General features: G+C 45.5%; 1 protein-coding gene across 1 annotated transcript in view; it reads right to left on the reverse strand.

Annotated features, from left to right (window-relative positions):
* LOC123772735 (uro-adherence factor A-like) overlaps positions 1–6,184 on the reverse strand; it is a 50,278-nt gene extending 44,094 nt beyond the window's left edge. Inside the window, exons 1-2 of the mRNA XM_069303687.1 lie at positions 6,108–6,184; positions 3,129–3,464 (exon numbers count right to left, since the gene is read on the reverse strand). Coding sequence (XP_069159788.1) covers positions 3,129–3,464; positions 6,108–6,184 — 413 coding nt within the window. The remainder of the gene's footprint in view (positions 1–3,128; positions 3,465–6,107) is intronic.
* Positions 6,185–22,551: the final 16,367 nt, after the last annotated feature.

Genomic DNA, 22,551 nt, shown 5'->3' on the forward strand with positions numbered 1-22,551 from the left:
CCATCACTACTCTGTGTATCCAGCCTACCCACCCGTCACTACTCTGTGTATCCAGCCTACCCACCCATCACTACTCTGTGTATCCGGCCTACCCACCCATCACTACTCTGTGTATCCAGCCTACCCACCCGTCACTACTCTGTGTATCCAGCCTACCCACCCATCACTACTCTGTGTATCCAGCCTACCCACCCATCACTACTCTGTGTATCCAGCCAACCCACCCGTCACTACTCTGTGTATCCAGCCAACCCACCCATCACTACTCTGTGTATCCAGCCTACCCACCCGTCACTACTCTGTGTATCCAGCCTACCCACCCATCACTACTCTGTGTATCCAGCCAACCCACCCATCACTACTCTGTGTATCCAGCCTACCCACCCATCACTACTCTGTGTATCCGGCCTACCCACCCATCACTACTCTGTGTATCCAGCCAACCCACCCATCACTACTCTGTGTATCCGGCCTACCCACCCATCACTACTCTGTGTATCCAGCCTACCCACCCGTCACTACTCTGTGTATCCAGCCTACCCACCCGTCACTACTCTGTGTATCCAGCCTACCCACCCGTCACTACTCTGTGTATCCAGCCAACCCACCCATCACTACTCTGTGTATCCAGCCAACCCACCCGTCACTACTCTGTGTATCCAGCCAACCCACCCATCACTACTCTGTGTATCCGGCCTACCCACCCGTCACTACTCTGTGTATCCAGCCAACCCACCCGTCACTACTCTGTGTATCCAGCCAACCCACCCATCACTACTCTGTGTATCCAGCCAACCCACCCGTCACTACTCTGTGTATCCAGCCAACCCACCCATCACTACTCTGTGTATCCAGCCAACCCACCCATCACTACTCTGTGTATCCGGCCTACCCACCCGTCACTACTCTGTGTATCCAGCCTACCCACCCATCACTACTCTGTGTATCCAGCCTACCCACCCATCACTACTCTGTGTATCCAGCCTACCCACCCATCACTACTCTGTGTATCCAGCCTACCCACCCATCACTACTCTGTGTATCCAGCCTACCCACCCGTCATTACTCTGTGTATCCGGCCTACCCACCCGTCACTACTCTGTGTATCCAGCCTACCCACCCATCACTACTCTGTGTATCCAGCCTACCCACCCATCACTACTCTGTGTATCCAGCCAACCCACCCATCACTACTCTGTGTATCCGGCCTACCCACCCATCACTACTCTGTGTATCCGGCCTACCCACCCGTCACTACTCTGTGTATCCAGCCAACCCACCCATCACTACTCTGTGTATCCAGCCTACCCACCCGTCACTACTCTGTGTATCCGGCCTACCCACCCATCACTACTCTGTGTATCCAGCCTACCCACCCGTCACTACTCTGTGTATCCGGCCTACCCACCTGTCACTACTCTGTGTATCCGGCCTACCCACCCGTCATTGCGGTGGTGAGGAGACGAGGTTGGTAGTAGTGGATCAGTGTTCTGGTGGTGGGACGAGTGTGAGGAATTGACCTGTGAGATTTATATTGATTTAATTGATAGGTAAACATTCACTACAATATTAGACAACATAGGTAACTTAAATTAACTTCAGTTTATCTTTTTCTGTATGGTAGAGGGCCTAGTCAATCAGTTATGAACAGGGATGAACATGGGAGTCGGTGAACTTTGTGGGGCTCCCTTCAACAAACACATGTACTGGTTGTCCCAGGTTACTATATTCTGCTTCCTCTTCAATCCCAGCTGGCAAAGGACACTCACAAATAATAGCAGGAATCCTAATATGACAGCTATACCAGAGGAAATATTGGTATATTGATTATAAGATAAGGACCAAGGAATATTTGCCTATTATTATCTGCATATTTGTCGATGTCTCATGTCCTAACCGGAATTATCCTATCGGCCAGGAATGACTTGCTAAGATTTCGGAATTGGACACTTCCCTTGTCTATGTGATGACTGTGTGTTGATAATGGAAGCACTCATTTACTCTCCATAACACTTCGTCTAAGGGAGCTAATTGTGGAACTTGTTCTGTTGCACTCGAGACGCTGGTGACCTACTCTGGCCTTCCCTCCTCACGCATCCTGGTTCTCTAGTCCAATGTCAAAAGTTGTTAAGAGGGCCTAAATTTACTCAATTTTCGTACTAATAATTAATTTGATTCAAGTGAAATGTTTTTATGATGTCCAAAGTTATGCTACAGTCCAAAGACTGCTGTATTAAGAATGTTTCCCATTAATAAAGCTGGTGAATCTAATACCGACATGTGGTAATGATATCTCGTTTTCCACGGGAGGAAATTTTGCTTTCTGTGAGGAAAATTCCAGTGTGCCATGTCTTCTATGAGTTAATTAAATATTAGTAAATGGTGTCGGGTTTTCCGTCAACGAGGCTGTGAGTACTGGAGCGTTGTGGTGGTGGTGGGGCGAGGCTGTGAGTATTGGAGCGTTGTGGTGGTGGTGGGGCGAGGCTGTGAGTACTGGAGCGTTGTGGTGGTGGTGGGGCGAGGCTGTGAGTACTGGATCATTGTGGTGGTGGTGGGACGAGGCTGTGAGTACTGGAGCGTTGTGGTGGTAATGGGGCGAGGCTGTGAGTACTGGAGCGTTGTGGTGGTGGTGGGGCGAGGCTGTGAGTACTGGAGCGTTGTGGTGGTGGTGGGACGAGGTTGTGAGTACTGGAGAGTTGTGGTGATGGTGGGACGAGGCTATGAGTACTAGAGCGTTGTGGTGGTGGTGGGGCGAGGCTATGAGTACTGGAGCGTTGCGGTGGTGGTGGGACACAGGTCTGGCACAGATCTTGGCCAGCACCCACCTTGCATCTGTCTTTAAGAGCTGCTCGAGGTTCTCTGGTCTGGCCGGGTACTTGACCACAGTGAGGCAGGCAGCAAGGATGTCACAATAGACATAATAGACTCACAACAGCAGCAACAAGCGTGTAGACACAGATCTTGGCCAGTACCCACCTTGCATCTGTCTTTAAGAGCTGCTCGAGGTTCTCTGGTCTGGCCGGGTACTTGACCACAGTGAGGCAGGCAGCAAGGATGTCACAATAGACGTAATAGACTCACAACAGCAGCAACAAGCGTGTAAGACACAGATCTTGGCCAGTACCCACCTTGCATCTGTCTTTAAGAGCTGCTCGAGGTTTTCTGGTCTGGGCGGGTACTTGAGTACAGTGAGGAAGGCAGTAAGGTTGCCCCGGTAAGCCGTGCCCACGATGAAGGCCAACACCAGCCACGCTCCCACCACAATCTGTGTGGAGCTCCTGCTGGGGAGGCGTCTGGTGAGGTCCTGCCCCAGAAGCGTCCCCACCACGTCCTGCGTCACCAGCAAGGGTCCTGGGGGACTCCTTCCTTCTCCTTCCTCTGAGGTGATGGTCACCTCCAAGCGAGCAACCTGAGAGTCAACAGCAGTGAGCGAGCGACATGCATGTAAACAGCTCTGCCCCAAAAAAATTTAATATTTGTATCTATAAAAAAAGAATGTGTTTAAAACTGGAGGTTCGATGCTTGGGGGGCTTGTCTAACAAAACCTTGCAGGGTGACTGGTCATTATTCGGGGATAGTCATTACAAGATTGGGGTCAACTTCCATAATCTCCCAATTCCACGAAATCGCAAATTATTCTATTTTTTCCATTTAGCTAGGTACCATACATTGTTCGTGTCAGTGTTCAGTGCCCTGCTGATGTCGAGTCGACATCAGCGAGACTCTGCACATCAAAAAATCAACACCAGCATTCAACAGCCAATTAACACACAACTATATTCTACCCACTTCAAGACCCTGAAGAAACATAGAAGCAGCAAGAGAAAATATGGGCCAATAGGCCTTCTGTAGTTACTTCCATTCTTATGTTTTCATACCCAACTTATACCCACCTCACCCAAAACTTTTGTGTCATATCATCTCACCCAAAACAAATATAAGCGTGATGTATGCTATATGTAAATCAGTCTTTGAAAATGTATGAAACCCTTAAGAAATGTAAGGGTTTCATACATTCAATGTATTGCATAACCGCTCAAAACCTAAAAGATGATTAACAAATTTAGGTTTTTTACACGTCAACCCGAAGTCTAACCCCAGAGAGAGAAGTTCTTTCTCAATGGGAGAAGTTTTTCTGTAAGGAGTCGTTTGAGGAGACTGTTGCAGCATTGTTATCCTTAAGTAGACTTTAGATTTATTTTTGTCAACACAAATACCATAGGCTCTTATTTTAAATTTAAAGATAAAGTGCCTACCCCCTTGTGCTCAAATGTCGTATTTATGTATAATTGTTCCAGCTGTAATGCTGGATATATCGAGAGTTCCATTCGGAACTTTAAGATTAGGATACTTGAGCACCGGGGAGTATCTTTTAGGACTGGATTACCATTGTCTAAACCAGCATTTTCGGAGATTAGAAACCATTGTTATGAGTTTAATCATTCTCTGCTGGAATCTGATTTTAAAATTCTGGACACTTGTATGAATGGCCAGTCAGATTTGAGAGTAATGGAATCCTTATATATAAAGGAGCTGCGGCCTCTGTTAAATAGCAACCTTTCAGCTGTTCAATTGTACACTGTATAGTGCACAGTAGGCCCTGTAACTTGATTTATAGTTCATTATGTATATATATATATATATATATATATATATATATATATATATATATATATATATATATATATATATATATATATATATATATATATATATATATATATATATATATATATGAATATGTGAACTGGAGAATGTTGGCAGCTCTCCTCTCGCCGCCACTGGCAATTCGGACAGCTGGGCAAAATTTAAAGGGGTTACTCGGACCCTTTCGAGGGAGGTAGCTCCGTCAACGATAGTCCTCTCATCCACCAACTACCACACTCGTCCCACGCTGTCTTCTCCAGGTAGTAGAAATACTGGGCTGACCTACAGCCTACTCTAATACTAACATAAAGAGAAACAAACTAATATAATTTATATATACTGGCCTACCTAGCCTAGTCATCAAGGAAAAATGGGAGGGAAATAATGATCTACCTTAAATGTTCCTAATTATCGACGCCTGTCTTCCTATGGTAGAAGGTACACGGTTCCCAGGTCGCTCCTCGGCGTTCCAGTTGCATGTCACAGTCCTCAGGCATCATAGAGAAATCGCGTCATTGCCGTTCCTATTCCTTCAATTCAGATCTTTCAAGCTGGTCCAACCAGTGGTCTCTGAGCACGTTGCTTTCCACATTCGCTCCATCACCGAGACGTTTTCTCGTGGATCCAGACACGGTGTTTCCCCTCCGGAATCTCAGTAGATAAGACCCGGCCACGGCAGCTCTGCACTTCGTACCAGAGTGGGACCCATTGGGCGCCAGACTTGCCCTTCCTCCATTGCAGACTAACAGCCACGATTACTTGGCACTTTTTTGCCCACTAAACTCGGCTTCTTCGTGCTTCCCAGAAGTACACTAATCCTCTGCGACAATGGTAGACTGCATAAGGCTGCTCAATCCACTGGGCGAGGCTCCCAAAACCTCCAATCTTGAGGGCTCACTGACGCACTTTTACTCGCGTCAACGGTCTGTGAATCTCTGCTGGTGCAGTGACCTACAGGTCCTGAGCCAGGCCTCCCGCTGACGTCACAGTGGGCTCTGATTGGTCAGTCCCATCACGTGACCTCGGCCAGCCAATCGCCAGCCTGCTGGCGCCAAACCGATAGAGACGTCGCCATTTTGTATGTACAAGGGGCATAACCCCCCTCCTTACCTGCAAAGCTTTTAAATGCCAATTTCTCGATAAATATGTAATCTATCCGGTAGCCTCTCATATCAAATAATTCCCTGCATCTCAGGGAACCTGCAAGGTAGGAGGATATGACTCTTAACGCTGGGAAGAAATAGGAGAAGGCACCGTAACATACCCCTTCCCATAAAATAAGAGTCATATAGGTTAGTAAATCCGGGAAATGGCATCCTCTATCACGGTCTCAATTTCTTTAATATGTCTGATTTCCAACCAGTATTCTTGGCAACAGTAGAGACCATCTCGTCAGCCTTTGGTTTGAGTTCTTCATTTTATGCATGAACGCCATGGGATTGTGATCGGTGAACACTCACACCGGTCTAGTACCTCCTCCCACATAGACGTCAAAATACTTCAATGCCATGATCAGGGCTAGAGCTTCATTCTCCATCGTGCTATAATCTCACTGGTACTTCTCAAACTTCTTCAAGTAGAATGCCACTGGACAGTGAGCTCCGTTCTTCTCCTGAGCTAACATGGCTCCTATCCCCACGTCGCTAGCATCGACATACAAAATAAATTCTGACTCGTAGTCAGGTGAAATCAACACTGGTGCTTCTGTTAATAATTTCTTCGTCTTCTCGAACGACTCTTGACACACCTCACCCCACTTCCATCTAACATTCTTAGATAGCAATTCTGTCAGAGGGAGTGCCACCGTTGAGGAGATTTTACAAAATCCGCAGTAATATCCTATCATCCCGAGGAAGCGTAACAGCTCTTAATTCCCCGAAGAATCGGAATATCCGATTCTTCGGGGAATCGGATATTCCTTGATAGCCACCACCTTTTGTTCCATGGGAGCTACTTCTCCTTGGCCCACGACAAAACCTAAATTCTCTAATCGGACCTTCCCGAGCTCGCTTTTGGCAAGATTAATTGTCAGGTTTGCTTCTTCCAACCTTCTGAATAATTCCCCTCAGTCGATTCATGTGTTCCTTCCAGCTGTCGGCATACACTACTATGTCGTCGATGTACACGGTGCAGCTTTCCATTTCTCATAGTACTTCATTCATGAATCTTTGAAACCAACTTCCACTATTTTTCATGCCGAACGGAAGTTCTTTGTACTGGTACAAACCATCCGGAGTAGTGAATGCAGAGATCTTTCTTGCACTAGGAGACAAAGGTATTTGGTAGTAGCCTTTAAGCAGGTCGACCATGGAAAGAAACCTTGCATTTCCCACTTGGTCGACCCAGTCACTTACTCGGGGCTCGGGGCATAGGGTGGGAATCTGACACGGTGATGGAATTTACTTTGTGATAATCAGTGCAAAAGCGAAACGAGCCGTCACCCTTCTTCACTAACACACAGGGTGAGCTCCATGCACTGTTGTTAGGCTGCGTAAGATCATTTGCTAACTAAATATTCCACCTCCTGTCACATGATCTTCCTCTTCTCTGGACTAACCCGATATGTGCTCTGCTTGATCGGCTTTCCACCCCACACATCTACATCGTGCACCACACTCTTGTGCCGTCGGGACACATCTGTGAAGATTGACTCGTTCTTCCTTATTAGAGTAACTAAGTTTCCTCTCTGTCTTTCGTTCAGATGATGTAGCTTCTCTTCCAGGCGCATCAAACTTTCTGAGTTAGAAAGACGCGTACCTTCGGTACGGAGCCACTTTCCTTCTTCTGCCGGCAACTCTCGGTTCATTTCCATACATAGAACCAACTTCTCTTTTTCTGACTGTGTCGTTTCCTTCCCATTTGCGCGCTCCTGTTCTTCCTGGAAGTAGGGCTTCAATTAGTTGATGTTACGGCCACTTTGGGCCAGTAACCAGGTTCTTGCTGTTATAACTTCTTCTTCTATATCCAACCCCAAAACGATGGTAAGCTTTCAAGAACTGGCTGTGGTAAGTAGTAGTGCAAAGACAATGGGGGGGGGGGGGGGAACAACACACAATTACACCTTCACTACCATATATATATTATAATAAAGTATTACTTCACGTATTTACCATATTGTCTCTTTCACTCAGGACAATATATTGGCAGTGTTCATCAATCCCAGTGAATCCACTTTCCAGGTACACGTCGTCCACAACTAATGGCAAACACTGGCGAGTTCACCTTCAACATGGGCCAATCCACTCACACCGTATCTTCACAATGTGACAATACCCCACCTATGCTCTCCAGAAACACACTGGCAGAGGGTTTCAGCAACACGCTGACAGGGGTCTCAAATAGTCACATACAGGGGTAGCTAGCACCTTGCAGAAGTCTCATGTCGCTCACTAACAGCACTTGTCAACAGACGCACCACTGTTGTCTCGTAACTCTCACTGGCCAATTCCGGTACGTTGGTCCATACAACACTGCATACATCAGCAGGTAACACACTGCTCTAACTGATGGCGGCCACTTAGTCTTCTCACAGGACCAAATCAAGCGTTCTTGGACTGCGCAAGGTGAACTGCCCTCTTCGGTGCAATCGCCTGCTTACATTACTTCTGTGAACATAAAACGTTATTAACTAGATGGATGCCCTTAGGATAACACCCGTCAACCGGGGAACTGACATTGTAAATTGCATCCACAACCTAGATGGTGTTGATCTCGATACACCACCCACCAGAGGTCACCATCATCGACCTCTTCTGACTGAGGCAGGATACTGGAGCCTTCCACTGATACCACGCCACCACCAACATATGGTGTTGTCTGTGTAGCATTTCATATCGAGGAGTTGGAGTGCAGACCCATGGATGGCGCTGAAATCGCCACTCCATACTCTAGTGACTGTGTCGATACCGTAACAGTTGACGTGACATACTTGTGTCTTGCGGAGGTGAATCGGCTTGCTGATTTCGTAGTTCACTTGACCTACTCCCCTGACGACTGAGTGTGGACCACCAAAGCATGATTCCGTCACTTTACCTCTCCCAGGTAGCAGCATCATCACTCTGGCTCCAACCTCAAACTCCATTGGGATAGTATTTTTGTCGTACCAAATCAACATCTTCTCTTGCGCTGTCTTCAGGTGTTCAGCAGCCAGCTCCTTCGCCGTTTTCAACCGTTCCCTAAACTTTCGCACATATTCCTCCATTGTCATTAATTTCTCCCTCGACGTCAACTGTTCCTTTAACATCACCAACGGACTTCTTTCTTCGTGTCCGAACACCAGTTGGAAAGGAGAGAATCCCAGAGACTCTACCACAGCATCTCTTATCACAAACAGGGCAGGATAGATAGCCTCATCCCACTTTTACCTTCCGCACTGGGATCACTTCTGGAAATCGCATCGAAGCGCACATGATGGTTATCAAGTAGTTATTTCCTCTTTTTGTTCTAGGTAAGGGTCCCACAGTGACGATAATTAGGCGTTCGATCGCATAACCAAACACAGGAACTGGTACTAAAGGTGCTTTCGGGATGGAAAGGGACTTTCTTTCCCTCCCTTTTTGGCAAGGGAAACTTGTCTTGCACACTCTCCTTATATCTGTGTCCATGCCCGGCCAATAAAAATGTTTCCGAATCCGGCATAAGGTATTGGTCACTCCCAAGTGATCTGCAGGATCCACTGAGTGTGCAAGCTCAAGTACTGCACCTCAATACCACGCCGGCACCACCACTTGACGCCTCACACCCAGCATTCCATCACTCGCCTATTCTCGTACCAGTCTCCACCGTCTCATTAACACTCCCGTTTCCATAAAGAAGTGAGTCAGTGACTAGGGTCCAGCAAGACCTCTTTCAGTCTCCCGCACCAACTCTGGAAACCCTTCCCTCTGCAGCTCACCTAGACGGGCGCTGTCAATACCTAGAAGACTGGTGAGAGTAACCTGGAAACCCTATCCGACTCTTCCTCACCTGGCACTTGTCCTCCGGTCTCCTCTCCGAACAGATGACTGAGCCCCAGATCACCCGGCATGTCCTCTTCGGTGTGACCAGATCCGCTCACATCATCCTTCTCGACGTTCCGTCCCGACCTCACCGCGCATACCGGAAATGCTGCTCTTGCAATTTCCGTTGCATCACCCTCGGGGTCAGTCGTGCTGCTCCTTCTGTAGGGCTCTACACACTTTTCACCCTTGATTGAGTTCGGGAGAACACATCCCCACAGAAGTCGTTTCCTAAGATCACCTGAGCTTCCATTCTAGGAAGCGAAGCACAGACCCATACCACACGAGTCTGGCAACCATAGTTAGAATTAAGAGTCACCTCGCGGAGGGGTATCCTCACTTGTCCCCCCCCCCCCAACGTTCTTATCAGGGCTACCCCTGTACTGGAATTCCTGTAGTCCTCAGGGAAGAGGGATTCACTAACGGATGAAATCGGATCCCGTGTCCCTCCGCATCCTTGCTGGGACTGGATCAGCTCCTCCTATCTTCACCGTTCCCGCACATATAAAGGGGTGAACCCTCTTTTTGCCTCATCACTGGCGTCTTCCCTAGAGTATCGTCCGCTTCTTCACTTCCTACTCTAATGAACGCCACGTTGCCACCGCACTTGGGTCGGTCACATTCTCGAGCATAGTGTCCCCGACCTCCTCAATTAAAGCATCGGCCGCCTCCCCTGGGCAACCCACCACCAGTCACCCTGGCAACACCAACAGCAGACGTTCCCTGGGTCCTCCTTAGACTCCCCCGTCGTCGATTCTCCTTCTACCGAGTTAGGTCCGCTGCTCACACCTTGGGGTCTCCTCCACGCGTCCTTCGAATTCTTGAACCGGTTCACTTCACTGAGTAAGCCTGTCTTGGGAGAGTCCCCGCCCGACCTCGCTCCTCCTGAACTCTTGAAGTTCTCACCAAATCTTGAGTAAAGCGAGTATTTGGGCGATCACTCCCAACAGAGATGTAATGCCTCCTCCAGCATGTCGGCTCTGTCCGCTGCGGCTTTTAGGCACTTAATTCCTTCCTCGCTCCATGTCACGAGCAGTCTCAGCATACGACTTTCCCGATGCTCTCGTGAACTCACGAAAACGTTTCCAGTAGACCTCAGGAGTCAGTCTTTATGAATGGAGCACCGCCTTCTTGATTGCGTCGTACCTGATGCACTCCTCAATGTCTAGCATGTTATAAGCTTCTCTGGCCTCACCAGTCAATCTGCTCTGCACCAATGCAGCCCACTCCTCCTCCGGCCATTCCTTCAACGTTACTATCCTCTCGAAATGATAGAAGAAAGACTCGGCCGTAAGAGGTTCGAAGGTCGGTAGGTCGTGTTCCCTTGCCTTGAGGTCACCGAGACTAGCCCACGCTCAGCATGTCTCAGCTCGACCTCCTTGTTCGCCTCTTCCTTGGCTCGCCGCATCTGTAGCTGAGCGTCATGTTCCTCACGTCGCAGCTGTGCCTCTCTCTCGTCTCGCTTCAACTGCACCTCTCTTTCCCCTGACTTCAACTACGCCTATCTCTCTTCTTGTTTCAGCTGCTCTTCTCTCTCTCTCTCTCACTCCTCACGCTGCAGCTGTGCCTCTCTCATTTCTCGTCTCAACTGCACCTCCCTCTCCTTACGTTGCTGCTGTGCCTCTCTCTTTTCGCGTTGCAGCTGTGCCTCTCTCTCCTTTCAACGCAGTTGAGCCTCTAGTTTCATTCGCATTATCTCCAATTGCACGCTCCTCTTGCTGCTTCCTCGTTCGCTCTGGGTCCTTCCCACACTGGTAGGCACTCGGGACGGTTCTACTTGGGACGGCTTTTTCCCTGTGGTCTCCTCTCGATCTGTGAGTTGTGCCATTATCTCTGACCGTCGCTCCAACACCTTAGACATCCTCAATCGGATGACGAAAGGATTTGCCACTTGCTGGCTCTGGACCTTAGTGCACTCTTCCAACATGCTCTCATTCCTTGTCACAATAAACTTACTTTATCCTCCTCCATCTCTATAACTGAGCAACTGCACCAACACCACACTAATTACACTGTCACAGTCTATGCACTACTGGGCAACACTCTCACTGTTCACTGAGTTCACTGGCAACACTGTTCACGACCCTGCTAACACTGTATTCGCGTCCTGGCAACACTGTATTCGCGTCCTGGCAACACTGTTTTCGAATCTTGGCAACACTGTCTTCATAATCCTGGCAACGCTGTCCTAGTATCCAGGCAAGGTCGTCAATTTGTTACGAGGCCTGCTGGTCTGTGTCAGTACGTGAGATGAGGACCACACAATGTCCACCGCCGCGGGTCTTTGCTCCCACACACTTGGTCTGTTATTGATGTCAAGGTCTGTTATTCAGCAGAGTTGAAACGTTCCAAGTACCAAGATTGAGCACCCTCACTTTTTTTCTTTGTATTTGTTCGTCCGCTTTGGGCGATCTGCGCCAGCCGCAGCTTGCTAGCCAGAGTGAATTGAAGCAGGCTATTTTTGGCACCTTTTCTAGCCCATTCCTTCATGGAGGTGAGCAGTGTGTGTTCTGAAGAGGGCTGCTCAGACGCCCAGTGGACTGCTGAACTCTGCTCCTGCTTAAGGCCCAGTAGAGAGTGACCCCATGCCCTGAGCTGCCTGTGTGCAAGTCTGTGACTACAGCTTCCAGTGTATCTACACCTGCTGCTAACAATGGATAGAGAATTATGAAGTCGATCCAAATCCATTCTTGTGAGCGGATTTCCTCCCCGAGGACAGATTGCATATACACCTCTCTTACACAATATAAACACCCTCTTCAACATGTACACCCTCTACCACAACATGTTCACCCTCTACCACAACATGTACACCTCTACCACAACATATTCACCCTCTACCACAACATGTACACCTTCTACCACAACATGTTCACCCTCTACCACAACATGTACACCTCTACCACAACATGTACACCTTCTACCACAACATGTACACCCTCTACCACAACATGTACACCCTCTACCACAACATGTACACCCTCCACCACAACATGTACACCCTCTACCACAACATGTACACCCTCTACCACAACATGTACACCCTCTACCACAACATGTACACCTTCTACCACAACATGTTCACCCTCTACCACAACATGTACACCCTCTACCACAACATGTTCACCTTCTACCACAACATGTACACCCTCTACCACAACATGTACACCTCTACCACAACATGTACACCTTCTACCACAACATGTTCACCCTCTACCACAACATGTACACCCTCTACCACAACATGTACACCCTCTACCACAACATGTACACCTTCTACCACAACATGTACACCCTCTACCACAACATGTACACCTCTACCACAACATGTACACCTTCTACCACAACATGTTCACCCTCTACCACAACATGTACACCCTCTACCACAACATGTACACCCTCTACCACAACATGTACACCCTCTACCACAACATGTACACCCTCTACCACAACATGTACACCTCTACCACAACATGTACACCTTCTACCACAACATGTTCACCTCTACCACAACATGTACACCCTTTACCACAACATGTACACCCTCTACGACATGTTCACCTACCACAACATGTACACCCTCTACCACGACATGTACACCCTTTACCACAACATGTACACCCTCTACCACATGTTCACCTTCTACCACAACATGTACACCCTCTACCACGACATGTACACCCTCTACCACAACAAGCACACTCTCTACCACAACATGTACACCTCTACCACAACATGTACACCTCTACCACAACATGTACACCTCTACCACAACATGTACACCCTCTACCACAACATGTACACCTTCTACCACATGTACACCCTCTACCACAACATGTACACCCTCTACCACAACATGTACACCCTCTACCACAACATGTACACCTTCTACCACAACATGTACACCTCTACCACAACGAGTGCACTTCTACCACATCAAGCGCTCGCTTTTACACAACAAAAATAAGACTGGACATGGAGACCAAGCCTGCCGCACACCCACCAGCAGGAGAGTGGGCGGGACTAGGAAGACCAAGCCTGCCGCACACCCACCAGCAGGAGAGTGGGCGGGACTAAGAAGAGGAGGGCGACCACAGCCGCCCACACCTGGCCGCTGAAGGGGTGGTAGAGGCTCCGCCAGCGGGGCGGCAGCAGGGGCTTGGCCATGGCGAAGGTCAGTGTTGCTTCCTCGATCATGAAGGTAGAGTCAAGATTCTGTCTGAGGTGAAACAGCAGTGCAATCTTCGATGACCTCAGGAAGGTTTTCCGGTTCTGTAAGTCCTCCATGGTCTGTGGGTGGTGGAGTATTGATGAGTGAGGAAGTGTACGTGGAGTGTCGATGAATAATGGGGTATTGGTACTTACCAAACAGTGGCTGAGGAAAGTGAAGTCTAACTCTCTATGCCCCTTCTACCAAACTTGTACCTGTTGTGTTATAATTGAACTATTCTCTGGTAGAATTCGTTGTTGAATCTGGCCTTAAAGATGTCGATGGAGTGTCTTCCACAGCTTCTTTCGGGGTATTCACTTTTTTTTTTGCAGGGATATATTCACTTGCTGAAAACCGGTACAGGGTATGAGTAATTTACTCACATATCTTGCACTTACATTACACTTCTTGGGTCTGAACTTTAGTAACCATTTGTTTCTTACTCCTAGAGTTTGTCAAGATCCTCTGTAATTTATTGCAGACCTCTGTAACTTATTGCCAATGACACTCGTCATTAATTTATGAGATATAATTGCCGAAAATATTTGACAAAAATCGAAAATTGTGAAAAATATGTAGGAAAATCTACATGTTTCTGGCAACACCATTGTGTACTTCTTTTATTTATATCTGTTATATTAATGAAATTATGTGTAACATAACCTCCTCCTCCCCTGCATAAAAATTCGTGGTGTGTCATATCTCCCAGTAGCAATGCATAATTTTTTTCCTAATCTCATAATTTTTGTTAAATTACATTTCTTTTTATTACAAAATTATTATTGGTATTTGGCATCTCATCCAATGCAGGTTGGCAGCTAGCTGTGTTGTTATCCAGTTCGTCCTCAGACATTGTGAGGAAGGATGTAAATATGTGGGTGCATGGCATAACCGAAGATGGTTTCAGGCGCTGCTTGTTCGGTGTCCGAACTCTGGGCTTTTTCCGCGGCTCCGCCACTTCCAGCAGATCGGACCAGTCCAGTACATGGCTGGTTCGATCTACTCCTCTGCTCTTCACGTCTGGTCTTTTTGACGTGGGAGAATCACCACTTGTATGGTGGTTAGGTGGCTTCATTGATGGTGTCCCTCCTGCGGTCTTCGTCTCGGTGACAGTGTGAAGTCTCTTAGCATTCTTTTTGCCATTTCCTCTCTCTTCATAGATTGACTTCTATTTCTGTTTGGGTAGTCTTGTCCCTTTTCTCTTAGATCTTTAAGGACTGTCATCTTATGCCAAATACTGTCGCCTCTTATCATGAGGCGCTGGCAGAGCTGCTCCAGTTTGAGTTTGGGGTGGTTGTTACTTCCACTCCGTCCCATAAGATTTCTTGTGCTTTGTTTCACCTCCGGCCTGCTCATTCACCGCCTGAGCCGTCCTGGTCTTTGAAGCAAGTACTCTGTTTTCTCTCTTCTCCTCGGTTGAATTGTCAATTCACACTTGCTTTTAGAAGGCTCTGTTTCAGATGGCATTGGCCTCTGGGGGTTGGGTTGGTGAGCATCATGCGCTCCTTCGGCACAGAGATTTCTGCTCTTTCGGTCCTTGTGGTCGGTTCGTTCGGTTGAAGACCGAGACGGCTGGTTTCCGGAAGGGCCCTTGGGCCATTGATGATTGGTTGGTCAGGCCAGGGGTGCATCATGTGCTGTATTCGGTTGCGGCTCTTCACCGTTACCTGCACGCCTCGGTTTATGCGTCCGTTGACGCTCTTTAAGTTGATATAATTTTCCTCGTTCCCGGTTCCAAAGCTCGGATCTTTCAGGTCGTCCGCAGGGTTAGTAAGTCTAGCCCGCCTGCAGTCTATCTTCATGCCCATGATGTTCGTAAGTATGCTGCTTTGGCTGCTGTGTTTGGAAACATGTCTTGGGTTGACATTTGGACACGGGGGTTTTGGAGGTCAAACAGGGTCCCGGCTGCCCGTTATTTGGTGAATGTTCCTGGTCCCAGTCGTTCATGTGTGGCCTTGGGCCGCAGGTTGCAGCCAGTTGTCTCGTCTTCGAGTTGAGGAACATATTAGCCACCTCCCGGTTAAGTCCCCTTTTATACTTACCTGTGGTTATGTAGCTATAGGGAGCTGGAGGGGGCTCCTCACAGAAAACCAGTGTTGAATGTAATGAAACACCATTTTCTGGGCGAACTCCGGACACTCCCTGGCACCCCTCCCTCCCTCCAGTTGGCGGTATTCATTTTTGTTTTTGATGCTCAGCCTCTGAACTGAGGTGTGGGCAGCCGGCACGAGGGTTGCGGGGGAAGGGGGTGGTTAGGGGGTTGGGAGGGGGAGAGCTGCATGGACGAGTGGCACGGCGGCAGTATAGGACAATTGCTTGCGTCATTGTTTTCTATTGGGGAAGTTCTGTTTCTCTGCTCGGTCTTGGATTTGTAATGTCCTACCAAGTGGGGTTTGATTTGAAATTCCTACCTGTCTGGGTGCCTAACTTCGGTCAATGACAGATATGGGAAAACCCCAAATACACGGATTTTTTTCTTGGGCCATTGTACCCAGCATCACTCTGAGGGGCCAGGTTCTGGCTCTTGGTCCCCGGTAGGCAGAATGCCATTGACTGAAGTCCCAGACTAATATAGCAGATCATTCTGATAGCTCCAGGGATCCTTCAAGATCCACCCAGAAAATGGTGTGTCATTTCATTCAACACTTTTTTTTTTTGCTTATTGTTGTGTTTCACGATTTCAATAAATTTATTTTGAAGCTGTTGAACAATAATCTCATGGTAGAGTTTTAAATGCTCAGGTTTTTTTCTTTGCCTTGCTAACAGCGATTTAAATTGACAATAAGCCACATTATAGTTGATTGATAAGGTTTCATGGTAATGTTTCCAAGGTAACCTTACCTAATATTCCCCATTATGGTACTGTACAGTTTCTAAGTATGGATTGTAAGTACAGACATCATCTGGGGTTGGTGATTCAGGGATTATTCCTATTGCCTCAAGTTCCCAAAATTTATATACGTATTCTAATCCATCATCAATTATGTGGGTGATTGTAAGTGGATACTGTTCTCTGCCCAGTCAGGCTACCATTAGATTTTCTGCATTGGAGATTTTTCAGGAGTTGAACCTTTCAGATTTATTACAGGTCCTGACATCAACACGCCTCCTGCTGACTGGAGTACATTCACACCCATAGATTTCCCTGATCTCAAAACAAATTGATGATAGTAGTCAGCTCCTATCAGAATTCCGATATCCCCTATGTGATCGGAATCTATCAGAGGCTCTACTATTTTAATTCCTTTTTCTATTGGTAATTTTGTAGTGTCTCCCAGACCAGTCACTTTTAGGTCTAGGGGGAACTTTGTCCACCATTATAGCTTTGACTGTCTTCTGGTATGTACCTAGACAGACATTAGGCTTTACTTCTTGATAGGTTCATGAATCTGAATTGGCAAAAATTCCTGATATGCTTAAAGATACTTCATATGAAGATTTCAGTTGTAAATCTTCTGCTAATGCAGGCGATGAGTCACAATAACGTGGCTAAAGTATGTTGACCAGACCACATACTAGAAGGTGAAGGGACGACGACGTTTCGGTCCATCCTGGACAGACCGAAACGTCGTCGTCCCTTCACCTTCTAGTGTGTGGTCTGGTCTTCTGCTAACTTTTTACTGATAAAGGTCCTCTGTGAGCCTTGATCATACAAGCCATGTGTTTGAATGCAAGCTCCTTGATTGATTAGCTCCAGCTGTGTTATTGGCAATGTAGCAGTGGTATTGTTTTTGCTAAGAAATAATTAACATAACTCTGTACCTTACATAATTGTACAGCTGGTGAGGAATTATCCTCTTTTGGCTTTGCCTGTGATGTAGATTGATTATTGTTTGCCTATAATCTGGTTTTGTTACAAGTATGTAATACGTAAGTGTGTAACAAGTACGTAACATGTGATACATGTAGTTCTTTAAGGATTTCCTTTAAGGATGAAATGTTATTGTAATAATGAGTATTTACATTATTCATGATGTGATTAAGCATTTTGCTTTGATTTGTTGGCTTTAGCCTTTCCTACGAAGTAAGTCTCGGTGAGATAATTTGCCTTCAGATTTTCTGTGGCAGCTTTCACTCCAGTGAATGCAATGGATTAGGTGATGGAGATTATATTCTGGGATTAAGATTGTTATCTTAGATAAATGTTAAATATTGTGATTAACATTGTCAGTGGGTTGTTAGCCATTTAGATTGTAGATTAAGGTGATGGGCTGTTTAGGCATTAAGATTGTAGATTAAGATTAATGATGTGTTGTTTAGCCAAGTGATGACATTTGTCAATCAACTGATTTAAGTAGCCTGTAGGTTTTCAAGCGTTTGATTAGTATCCACTGTTTGTAGTGGACTTGTAAGTGGACTTATATCTCCTGTTGCTGTAGCAGGTGGAGGACTGATAGACATATTGACTTTTCCTTGATTATTCTTTTTTTGATAATTGATTAATCCTGTCTACTTAGGCAATGATTTCAAGGATCGTCCTTCTCTTCCTCCCTGGAAACTAGAGTAGTAGGCTGTACAGTTATCAAAAGTGTAACAGTTTGGTTAAATATTTTGACCCAATAAAAAAGTCAATAAATGGTAATAATTGTTTTAAAATAGTAAAAGGGACAATTATTGATTGATATATTGCCCTAGTAAGGATTTGATCAGATCTTGTAAATTACACTACTGGGTTTTACCTGAAAATAAGCATTGACAAATTTGATTATTAATATAATGTAATAAAATGCTCTAACTGAATGAAACAATTTTTTAAAGAAAGATGTTTTTAGTAATGAGCAACTCTGAAAATAGTTGATTAAAGATAATGCTGGATTGTACACTTAAATGTGTGTATATAATGCTACCCCTATTTGAGGTATAATGGTTTATATGAATAAGATACATTTGTGTCTTGTGACAACTGATAAAATTAAGAACTTTGGGATTTATCACAGAACACTTACTAGTAGGCTATGAGTGCCTTACTAGTAGGCTATGAGTGCCTTACTAGGTAAGGGGTTTGTTGTGGTCTTTAGCCACAGTAAACAATTTGTTCACCTAGATATATTATTGGCTGATTAGTCTAGGTTAGGCTAAATATGTGTATAAATTATTCCAATACAAAAATAAAGAAGTTTCTTATGTATTTTGCTATTGAAATATTCGGTAAACGAAGGACCATCGATGTCGTAAAAATGCCAGGATTATGAAAACGAGGAGAATTATATAGGACTTGAGTTTTAGTCCTGTATATACTTGAATATTACTCTACATTAGGCATGCAAAACAAAATGATTTGTCCTAAGCTGGGTTGTAAAGCCAGGAGTTCCTCTTTCCCTAGGACGGAAAGTAGATTGTAGGGGCAGGTAGTGTTCCTTAAAGGTGAATAGAGTTCTTGATTGGAGAAACACAATCTACATGCAGGCATTTCAACACATCAGCATTGTATTTTATACAATGGATAAAATGTTAAACACAGTTCTATGACAGTAAATACTGGTTCTGTTCAACAATCAAATGATCTGAACACTGTACACAGTCTAGCCCAGCTCTGAGATCTTACAGCCAATAATCTAATTATACTAGTAAATATAACAAATTATATGATACAAGTAAGATATTTTATGCAAATATGCTAAACTAATATGACAAATTAATAATTGTTATAACAATTGATTATATAATGAATTATTGATTTTTATGTATACATGATGTTTGCTTATATATTCAGATATATTCGTATTAAATGAAAAGATTCAGTTAATTAAAACATTCAGCAAACCTCAAATTGCCTGAATCTTTTTAATTTAAAAGATTTAGGTTTAAAACTATTTTTTTAGGATTAAGTCTAAAATTATTAAATCAGATTGAAAAGATTCAGGTTTAAAACTTACCGGATGTTGGTGCGATACATCGTGTCTTAACGATAAACAATTTATATGGACATATTAAGGTTATGTTTTAAAGCATGAAATTGGCCAATTTACCCTCTACAAAACACTTAATATTTATCCAAAAATTAAGAGCCGAAGCCTATCTGACAAGTTGCCAGACTGTATGATCTCTCTTAAGGAGATAAGGCTTAGTATTTTTGATGATATTATAGCAGTTTTGCTGGATAAATTATCTTGTAGCAGTTGCTGTTGGATAAATTAGGACATGGCTGTAGGACATGGTTGGAAATGGGAACAATCCCATTATTTGTATTAGCGTGGGAGGAAATGATGTTGGTCGAGTCAGGAGTGAGGAACTGATTCAGAGGTATAAAACAGCCATAGAATTTAGTTAGGAGCAAAGGAGGAATCTTGATCATATGTGGCATTCTTCCAAGAAAGGGAGTTGGAAATAAATGGTTGTCGAGGGCACTTGGTGTCAATTGCCGGCTGGAAAGATATTGCAAATCAAATGCAATATCTTTTATAGATAACTGGGAACACTTCTATGGAAGAAATGAAATGTATGCTCGTGATGGGGTGCATCTATCGAGGGCTGGGGTTGTTGCTGTTGCGAACTCGTTGGAACCAGTGGTTAGAGGTGTTTGTTTGGGTTTAAACTGTTAGTAGATAGTGGTATGGGAATTGATATGGAGGAAGAAGGTAATAAAAGTATGTGTTTGTGGGAGAAAGAAATTGGCAAAATGATCAGGGGAAGAAAAGGGCCTCAAAATAACAATACACTTAGGGTATATTACACTAACAGTAGAAGTCTAAGAAACAAAATAAACGAATTAAATACTCTTGTCTCTGCAGAAAAAAAATAGATATTATTGAACTTACCGAAACGTGGATGAATGAAGAAAATAGAGAACTATTAGCTGAATATCAGATAAGTGGATTTAAACTATTTCACACAGATATATTAGACGAGGAGGTGGAGTAGCCATATATGTTAGGGACAAATTAAAATGTAGTTTCAAAGAGGGAATCAAAACTGAGCCACACACAAAAACTATTTGGATAGAATTAAACGAAAAGCAAATAATCTTATAATAGGAATTATATATAGGCCACCAAATTTAGACAGAATGGAAGCAAAGCATCTATGGAATGAAATATCTAGAGCATCTAGGTCTAGAAGTATTTGTGTCATGGGTGACTTTAATTTTAGTGGAATAAACTGGATTAACAGAGCAGGGAATAACGAAGCAGAAGACTTTATAGAATTAATTGACGATTGCTTTCTTACACAACACATTAAGGAACCAACACGGGAAAATAATATTTTAGATTTAGTGTTAACTGTCACTTGAATCCCTTGCATAGCAGTGGAACTGCCTTTCCCTTCACCTTCAATGCCTCAGCACTGGAAGTCTACATCTACACCATCCCAGACGAGTCATCAGTCCTGCCACCTCTCCATACCCCCGCAGGGCCTGGCACGGCCTGGTACGGCCTGGTACGACTCAGAGGCAAGCCGGGCGCCACTGCTAACCGGTAGTTTGCCCACCACAAACAAGCCATTAGCCGCCTTCAACTGGCAGTGGTGCAGCTCAACACAAAGGCACCGCCAGTCACAAACGAGCAGTTTACTAGTTGACCAGATGTCCACCTCGCGTTGACACTGGCTGAGTCTTCACAGCCGGACTATATAAAGGGCGCCGCCTCCCTGGAGAGCCAGTCTCTCCCTTAGTGCTCTAGGATCACCTTCGAGTCTCTCACCCGTCGTCCGCCTCCAGCCAACGTCGTGTGACTGATGCCATGGTGGTATGGTAGCTGTCTTCAGTACACCAGTATATCTTTATGCTTTTATTCACTGCTTATAGTTTATTTTTTTATTAAAGTCATATTAACTTGTTCACCTTTGCCTTACATGATAGCCAAGTATTTTCAGAGGCATTTATGGTCATTAATATTTCAGTAAATTGTTTAATTATATATTTGATGATTTTCATTTGTTTCCACCTGCGACTTACACACTGCAAGGCCAATTGCAGCATTTTTTTTTTATATGAGGGAGAGCCATACCATCTTGGTTCAGTATAGCTGCAATACCACAACCCGTCACATAAATTGGGGGCCTGTCCGAGGAGCTGTCACGGGAGCTGTCACGGGAGCTGTCACGGGAGCTGTTACGGGAGCTATCACGGGAGCTGTCACGGGAGCTGTTACGGGAGCTGTTACGGGAGCTGTCACGGGAGCTGTTACGGGAACTGTCACGGGAGCTGTCACGGGAGCTGTCACGGGAGCTGTCACGGGAGCTGTCACGGGAGCTGTTACGGGAACTGTCACGGGAGCTGTCACGGGAGCTGTCACGGGGCCTGTCCTAGGAGCTGTCACGGGAGCTGTCACGGGGCCTGTCCTAGGAGCTGTCACGGGAGCTGTCACGGGAGCTGTCACGGGAGCTGTCACGGGAGCTGTCCTGGGAGCTGTCACGGGAGCTGTCCTAGGAGCTGTCACGGGAGCTGTCACGGGAGCTGTCACGGGAGCTGTCACGGGAGCTGTCACGGGAGCTGTCACGGGAGCTGTCCTGGGAGCTGGTCTGAGGAGCTGTTCCCAGTAAGCCTTGCTTAATGTTGTGTTTAGCTGTTATACTTGACTTTTATACTTTGCATTTTTTCAGAATTCATTTTGAGATTTACGTAATGGTAACTGAACACATCTACTTTACAGGTGGAGCAATTTGTGATCTGTTTATTAGATTGACTTTGATTACGTGATGTTTTATGCGCAAATTCATGCTCGTAATAGTTAGTCTTCTAAGCTATTGCTATATCTT

The sequence above is a fragment of the Procambarus clarkii genome, chromosome 50 (genome assembly GCF_040958095.1).
Source record: "Procambarus clarkii isolate CNS0578487 chromosome 50, FALCON_Pclarkii_2.0, whole genome shotgun sequence".
Classification (NCBI taxonomy): domain Eukaryota; kingdom Metazoa; phylum Arthropoda; class Malacostraca; order Decapoda; family Cambaridae; genus Procambarus; species Procambarus clarkii.